General features: G+C 41.6%; 1 protein-coding gene across 1 annotated transcript; it reads right to left on the bottom strand.

Annotated features, from left to right (window-relative positions):
• Positions 1-3715: 3715 nt before the first annotated feature.
• Positions 3716-6183, bottom strand: hoxb1ab (homeobox protein HoxB1ab). Its single transcript, NM_001139583.1, has 2 exons — positions 5389-6183; positions 3716-4372 (listed from the first exon to the last, which is right to left on the bottom strand). The coding sequence occupies exons 1-2, from the start codon at positions 6008-6010 to the stop codon at positions 4053-4055; spliced, it is 942 nt and encodes a 313-aa protein (NP_001133055.1). The 5' UTR covers positions 6011-6183; the 3' UTR covers positions 3716-4052.
• Positions 6184-8499: the final 2316 nt, after the last annotated feature.

Genomic DNA, 8499 nt, shown 5'->3' with positions numbered 1-8499 from the left:
GTTTACCTGAAAGGTTTATACCAGCATCATTCATGGGAATTGTAGGTTTTGGGCCTATACCAGGGGTCTCCAACCTTTTCTAGCATGACAGCTACTTAAAAATGTATATTTTTTCTAGCTTTGAAATAGGCACATTCTTCTCTTCTCCTCTCCCCTGCAACTCTTCCCCAGGTCCTGAGCGTACAAAATAAAGTAGTGCAATGTGTTCTGTCAATATACCTGGTAAAATAAGAGTTAATTAACAACTCTAAGTGGGGCCCTATAAATTATGTTTTCTGAGTTTTATTTATCTTGGTTTTAGATTGTTTTGTTTTTCAACTCTCAAAATTACAATTGTTCATAGAGAAACAACGAAACATGATGTTCTGAGTCCATGTCAATGCTTAAATCACACCTGAAGACCTTTTTTTTATCTGGAAGAAAACTGCGGCAGTAGCGTAATGGTTTCGGTCAGTAACCGAAAGGTTGCTGGATCGAATCCCCGAGCTGACAAGGTAAAAAGCTGTCGTTCTACCCTTGAACCAGGCAGTTAACCCACTGTTCCCCGGTAGGCCGTCATTGTAAATAAGAATTTGTTCTTAACTGACTTGCCTAGTTAAATAAAGGTTTAAAAATAACATTTTGAATTAATAGTGTAATTCCCCCTTAATTGCGCATCTGGCCCTTTTAATTGTGCCTCTAGCTAGTGAGGAATGTGCCATCTAATGTGCCTGTCTAGCTATGGTTCTGTACTGCTGCTGCTCATTTCATGGGAAAGTTTGCAAATAACAAATAATAGACACAAATTATATACTTCTGCCAGGTAAGTCTACTTTGGAGTCAACATATAATTGAGAAGGTTTTCGGGAAAGTATTTATGTCAACCCACAAGACGGTTATCACATCAACTGGTGTCTGATACTTGTGAGATTTGTTTACGACAGTTTGTGGTGAAACACGTGAAAATTGCATGCACTTTCAGAATTGTTCTGTGAGCTACTCATAGGTAGGCTGCGAGCTTTGGACAACTCGGTATACCATAGTAGGCCTATAGCTTCTTCGTCATTTTGTGACGATGTGCACGCCACTGCGGGGGATCAGCGGCCGGATCAAAGTTCTGCAGAGGGAACACTGGACAAACGCCCAAACAGCAGGGTTGAAATTAACATCAACTGCACCACAGATGGTCACAAGGGCACGTCATTGCCACTGTGTGGATCCACAGTGCTATCATGCACGATTTTATGTTGCGTTATAATTGATCTATTACAATGGAGTCTGTCCTTTAATGTAAGTTATTGTGATCTTACTCTCCACACAACGTTATGGCCTCTCTAAAAGTTTACATTAAAAGCAATAGTTGGTGCATTGTCTATAAAAACTCCTATTTCACCTATTTTGCGGAATGACTAGCCTAATTATGTAACTAATTAAGAAATAACATAAACACACCATGTCCAGAAAGAACCATGTTGTTATAGTTGTCAACCATGAAAGAAGCTCAGCAACTGTCCAGTAAAACCACCCACCATCATTAGATATAGGTTTAAGTCTTTCATCAGTTGATAGGTTTAAGTCATTGTTTAATAGGTTAAGTGGAAGAATTGAATTGATGCTGCAGTGGTTCGTTTTAGGGCTACTGCAAGTTTACATCCGTACCTTTTAAGGCCACTGTGTGTGAGTGAGTGAGTGAGTGTGAGTGTGTGAGAGGGGGGGGGGGGGGATTGGATGGACAGCAGCCTTTCACCAAACCCCAGTGGCAGAGACGAGCTGATGATTGAGCTTGACACACACAGTCAAAAAAGGACCCCCACATTCCTATTTATATGTACCTGCTAATCAACGGTCTGTGTTTAAAATAGCCAAACATTGTCGCTAATTTAACGTTTTTTTTTAAATTACAAATATAGTGGCCTGTACTACCACAATATTGTGACATACCTGCAAGGTACTCATATTTGAAATAGCATATATTCTGTTCTATGTATACCTAATTATCATACACCTGGCTTCTTATCAGAAGATTGTTTAGTGAACAGCCTTGCCGTGGGCTAATGGCGTTGTACATAAATCTAGGTTGGCCGTCTACACCTGTATGACTCTATTTTATCCCCAGTTGTAGTCTGTTTTAGTCTTTCCCTGCTATAGGGCCATGCATGGGGACAGCAGTGTCATAGCTATAGATGAGACCGAGAGAGAGAGACGCTCCTTGATAGGCCTGAACATGGACAAACAACACTGCACGCTAAAGAATGCATGGTTTTTTTATCGTGAGTTTACCTCTCCAGAACCATCAAGTGTGTGTTTCAGAGAACGTTATAAACAGTGCAATGTTCGTAGCATTTTGTTTTGAGCCTATACGGAGAGTGTGAGGTAGAGAGCGACTTGGGGAGCGGAGAGTATGTTTACATGTTTAGATATCCCAGAGGCGTCCATGGGTAAAAAGGTCAGCGTGTGCCACCCGGAATGCACCGCAACATTCCACACCCCACGCAGAGTGCAGGGCAACACTATTGGGCTTGTAGGGCTAGTTTCGTAACTTCCACGGGGGTCAAACCAAGGGTAGGCTTACTGTACGCAGTAATACCATTGAAATACTTTTGAATCTGTATGTCACTTGTGTGATGTACTAGCTATCACACATTTTGGGACAAAACTCATTCAAAAGGAATCGACCATGGCAAAAAATAGGCTATAGGCTACTCTAGGCCCAGGTTCATACCTCATGGAATATACTTTTTTTTTTTTTTTACAATCAAGATAATCATTAAGAACAATTATAAATGCACTTATCTACCATGAATTATAATAAAACTAACAACAAAATCTGCAATATCTTATTTTTATTTGAGGTAGACAGAGATGAACCAGCATTGATTGAGATCCTTTTAAAAAAAAGCATGTAAAACAGACATTAACTAATACAACTCAGTCGGTCTGCACATACAAATAATACAATTCACTCCTATTGCCTTGAAATAGAAATGTGGGCCTAACCGTAGTAAATAAAACTAACTTCAGAATATCCTGTTTTTCGCAAGGCACTAGCCTATTATCAAAACCTTTGACTCCATACTGGAAAAGTTAGACCCTATTTATCCAAAAAGGCCCAATTCAAAAGTAAATTGTCGAGTTGGTTTCACTCAGGCAGGTGTAACACGTTGCAATAAACTTTCCTTTTAGTTGTATGACATGTTAAACGTTTTCTATCCTCAGGCCATTTAATAATATAAATACTCCCTCTAATCATCATTCGTCATTTTGGATAACGTCATCCTGCGTGAACCACTCCCTGTACAGGTTTAGTTCACGTCTGCTATTTAGACAATAACAATAGGCTATACAGACATGTGTTAACATTACTAGACTGAATTTCATTGGGTAATCCACCGGCTCGTGTTTAAATGAGTAATTTCACTGTATATTTCAATTAAAGAACATCCGCCAAGTCAAGAACACAACTTCCCGTGGAAAGTAATACCCTGTAATTCTATAGTGCAAAGAGTCAGTAACACATTAACCCTTTCTACCTTACTTACTGACGGTAAAGTTGCTTCACGTCAAAACCTCTATACAAATAAGAAGAACCCCAAAAAATACATTCCAAAAAAACACTACAAAATAGAAACAAATTCAACAATACTATAATGTTTTGCCAAGAGGCTCCCTGTATAAACATTATTATAAGGCTCACTTTGAGATTTGTAAACATGCAAAAGTGCATCACTCCAATAGTCGTGGGTATGAAGATTTACGACCCTTTACATCCAAACAGATTTTGTGGGGTGGAAAGAAACGTCTGGTCTAGAAAGATGTTGCGCACTTCATCCACATTTGTGCTTTTGTCACCTCGTTTTTTCTCTCTCGAAATGTGCGTTTCGAAGTAATTATTTGAGTTTAAATCATATAAAAAAAATAAACTCCTCTCACAGACGTGTAGCATAACAAGTCGAATAGTCTATTCAAGCATGTATAGGAATGTTTTGACTTATTATCAATCAATCAACTTTTTTTCACATTCGAGTTCCTCACTTTGAAGTTCAGTGCCTGCAAGTTGCAGTTTATTTGGTCCATTAGGTCTCCGAGCTGGGAGACGCACCAGGAGATATGGAGCTGGAATGGTCCGAGTTGTCTTCCAGGTCTTTGGAGAAACCCGTGCTAGAGGCCGGGGCCAGGCTCTCTTTCTCGCGCTTCTTCTGTTTCATCCTGCGGTTCTGGAACCAGATTTTCACCTGCGTTTCGTTGAGCTCGAGGGTGGCGGCGATTTCCACGCGCCTGGCCCGCGTCAAGTACTTGCTGAAGTGGAACTCCTTCTCGAGCTCGGTCAACTGTTTGGTTGTAAAGTTGGTGCGGATGGTGTTCTGAGGTCCCATTCCATAGTCAGCCACTTTAGCTGGGAAAAAAAGAGAAAGAGGGGGAGAAACGCATTAGAATGTGGAATAGAGTGTATCCCTAAAATATGACAATTGTATGTGTAAAATATGAAAATTGTCCCGTATTCGAAGTCCTATTAAATTCACCAATCCATCGTTCTATTGTTAAGCTCCTAAAGGGGGAAAAAAACTGTGACTTGACATCAATACCGCATAAATCATTCTTAATGATTAAAATATTTATTTGGAATAAAGATGTAATAATGTCATACTAAAGGGGTCATTAATTACGCACCCAACCATTTCAAGTCCCAAACTATTGACTACTGTATATAGGCAAGTTCACAGACTCAACCTCCTACTTATTTCCCCACTACTCACTCCTGAAGAATGAAATAAAGCTGCTCCACGTTTGGGGAGATATAAACGCATATGATACGTGTAATTCCATATTCCCGACCGTAACATTTCACGATCTTTGACCACAGTAGTAGGCCTACTGAGTGAGGTTGAAACGTGGGTCGGTGCACTCAATTCAGACGGGCCAAGCATGGCGAGGAAGGAAAGGCTGGGGAATACAATGGAGACCAACAAAACGAGAACTGGGACAAGTTAAAGACAACAGAGTTGGGGCACTTCCTAGGGCGTAAGAAAGCACGTCTGCTCGATGCATTAGTGCAGGGGCTGAGTAGACGGGGAGAAAATAACACATCAGGCAAATCTACCAGAGGCATGTCTGGTCAGAGATACCACTATGACCCGGAATGGTGCTGAGAAATCCCCATATGTTGTGGATCAGCGATAGTGGAGTGAGGGAACACTATCCTCAGTCCTCAGTCATGTATGTCCCTAATGGGCTGGAGAGTGCATGTGCATTTGCATGTCACATCCATTAGCCTACCTGAGCGGTGGGTCGACATGTTTGGGTCACCTGGTTGACTTGTAATGAACTCTGAATTACCTTATCTGACAAGAACCTTTCGATTTCGTGCATGGATCAGTGTGATTGTTTTTTTTTTGGACTCTCCCATCTCACCTGTTTTAGGGGGGTTCCTCTTGACTTTCATCCAGTCGAAAGTCTTTCCTTGTGGTGTTTGCTCTGCGTCCTTCTCCCTCTCCTGTGAGGTCGAAATGTCAACATAGGTGCTCTGCAAATAACCCCGCTGGTGGTCCTGGCCCTCGCAGCCGTGGTGCTGGTACTGTGCCGCGGGGACAGCCCCCTGCGCCCCGCAGTATGCCCCGGCCAGAGAGCCGTAGTTGGGGCCTACATTGGAGGCGGAAAGGCCCGATGATTGATAGTACATCCCTTCCTGCTCGTTGATAAAGTACTGTGGGTGTCCATAGTCCGGGTTTGCGCACGCCTGCGCCCCATATCCCGCAGTACCTGTACTGCCATATGGAAGGACCATGCTGGCATGATGCGGCTGGGGCTGATGATGATGCGCGTAGCTACTGCTCTGGTGCTGATGTTGAGCCACAGCCGCCTGGGCGCTGCCCCCCATGTAAAGCCGTCCATCACCGCTATAGCTTTCACTTGTTGTGCTGGAGCCCGAGTGAAAAGGGGCCGGGAAGCCTTGATCCAAGTGATGGTATCCGGACTTGGGTGAGTAGGCGTTCGTCCCACGGTTACAAATTGAGTACTCTAAGAAAGAGTTCATTCTAGAATTCTCCATGTGCAAATTGATGACGGAGGGTCAACCTGCGTTTCGGGGGATTCCTCCTACCCTGCAACCTCTCGGTATGTCATGTGGAAGAGAAAAAAAGAAGAGCTCACCTCCCTGAGCAGTCACCCTGGGATTCCCTAGAACACTTTTTTAACCTCAGCTGCTGGTCACGTGTGCCGTCACGGCGCCAATGGTGAGGGGGACCTCCAGAAGTTTGTCAGCGCACTGCTATCATCGATCACGTAGCTGACATTTGCATGACAAAGCCACTTCAATCAAACCGGCCCATCAATCTGATAACAGCACGTATATGTCAAACCCCTCTGAAGAAACCTCTCCCGAACCGGCAGAGAAATAAAGAAAGAGTTGGACATTCGCTATCCCCCCATTTCGTTTCTCCCCTATTCTTGGATTCCCTATACTTCCTTTAAAAGTGTATACATCCATTTGGTTAGGCCTATCAGAGGGTCGGGCTATGGTGAGAGGTGGATGCACTTTGCTTATTGCTAAAACTAAATACATAAAATCTACTGTTTTCCGTGGTCCGCGGTACACAAAGAGGACTGCCTAATGTCATTAGATATTTCTGACCCAAGCGAAAAGGGCTCACCACAGAACCCAATATCTGTTTTTGGGTTGAAATCTGTTTAACACTCGAATTGGAAGTGACGCCATCGTTTTCAGATCGGGCCCGAGCCTGCATTGGCCTATCTAATTGAATCAATGAGCTGATCTATTACAGAAACGAGGTTAGGCCGACAGCAAGCCTTCTGGTAACCCCGGCCAGCAGATAAGTCAGGACATCTCTCACTGATACGGAGAGTCCTTTGTATGTACAGTTTCATAAGTGTTGAATGGAACTTTCTGTTCTATATTCTGAACTAACATGACGTTGCAATTTATGAAAGGCAGAATAAGCATTACTGAGCACATTAAGAGGCATTATACTTATGTTGAAATATTATATATTTTTTCATCCACATTCCATAACAACCAGGACCCCATCAATAAGTGTAGTGAATGAGTTGTCTAGACCAGTGGTTAACAAGCGTAGGTGGAGTAGGTGAAAAAAAAAGAGGAAATGGCGAAGGCTAATTATTAATTGTGGTGACAATAGGTAAGAAAGTCAGCCTGTTCATGAAGCAGCCCACGCTCAGAGGGAGAATGAAGAATCTCCAATATATTTGCTCGTTGATACATGGTGGACAAGAGGAACTAACAATACTACGCCCACAGTAATTTGTTACTTGTCAGGATGTTTACTGCTGGGCTCGCATCCACGAGAACCGGATGGTTGCATTGCGTGGCCAAAAGTTCAAACCAAGTAGCTTGTTGTTTACCTTGGTGATATATTTTCTCTCTTAAGAGTATTCCAACCTTTTAGCTACCACCCCTCAAATGTACTTATCGGTTTAGTAGGGCCAACCTTTAGTGTCAATCGATATGCTGCCTCACTGCAAAAGTAGTCCTAGTTTTCTAAATATTATTAATGGGTTATATAGTCTATCTTTATAGGTTTAGTAGTCTACTCAGTTTACAATCATTTTGTCATTGACTCTATCGGAAAAAAAAATCCGTATTTTCGTTAACCTCTGTTAACGTTAACCCTGTTTCTTCAGAAAACATTGATTGCAAGCAAGTCAACCAGGCCTGGTATTTCTCAGGAGAAAATCTCATCTCAACCTGCTCACCCCCACCATGCCCTTCACGCACACAGACTCAACACACTGCCCCTGATGAGTGACCCATATCATTAGTTGAGGAGCGTTGTAAAGCCTTAATAACGACAATAAAATCATGCGCTATCTTGCATTTGCTTTCTTGTTTCAGTTTGAGTTTTAAACGAGAGCTTAATACTTTTATAGATTCTTAAAAAGCCTGTTCTTATTCTAAATAGCTATGTTTTTGTAACTCACAATGTCTTTGTTTATTCAATGCAAAACATAGGCTAGATTACATTATATTCCTTACCGACTGTGTTAGACGTCAACTCTAATCTGTGATGTTGTCTTTTTCATAAAAAAATAATATGTTATGAAATAAAACACATTTTAAACTAGCCGTGCATTATTAAAGTCAATCAAATCCATACATGTCTATCCTTAACTTTAATATAAAACATGACTTCTTTTTTTTATCCGAACTTCTTTGGAAAAGTTATTCAAACTGGCAATGAAAAGGTAAAAATGTCCAAACGCTATTCAATCTACCAATGAGCAGCCTGCAAAATGATTTAAAAGTGAGGTGTAAACGAAATTGCCCACATTAGGCTGTGTTCGTTTGTTATTATAGTAGGCCTGTTTCTTACATTTTTCTAACAATCAGTTAGAAAAACCATTACACGTTGTGTAATAGGCTAAGCTCCAAATAAAACTAAATAGCTATGTGAAACGTTTTTTAAATATTCATTAACTATGGAAATTGTTATTGTTATTTTCCCATTGAACGGACAATTTTCCCATTGGATGGACTTTACTCACGGA

This window comes from Salmo salar, chromosome ssa06, assembly GCF_905237065.1.
Source record: "Salmo salar chromosome ssa06, Ssal_v3.1, whole genome shotgun sequence".
Lineage (NCBI taxonomy): Eukaryota > Metazoa > Chordata > Actinopteri > Salmoniformes > Salmonidae > Salmo > Salmo salar.
This window is presented reverse-complemented; position numbering and strand designations above follow the sequence as displayed.

What these genes read in the sequence shown, in the direction of transcription:
- hoxb1ab (NM_001139583.1), bottom strand. Translation starts at nt 6,010, where the DNA reads ATGAACTCTTTCTTAGAGTACTCAATTTGTAACCGTGGGACGAACGCC. An exon ending in GAGGAACCCCCCTAAAACAG is followed by an intron (nt 4,373 to 5,388) that starts GTGAGATGGGAG and finishes TTTTTTTCCCAG; the next exon opens with CTAAAGTGGCTGACTATGGA.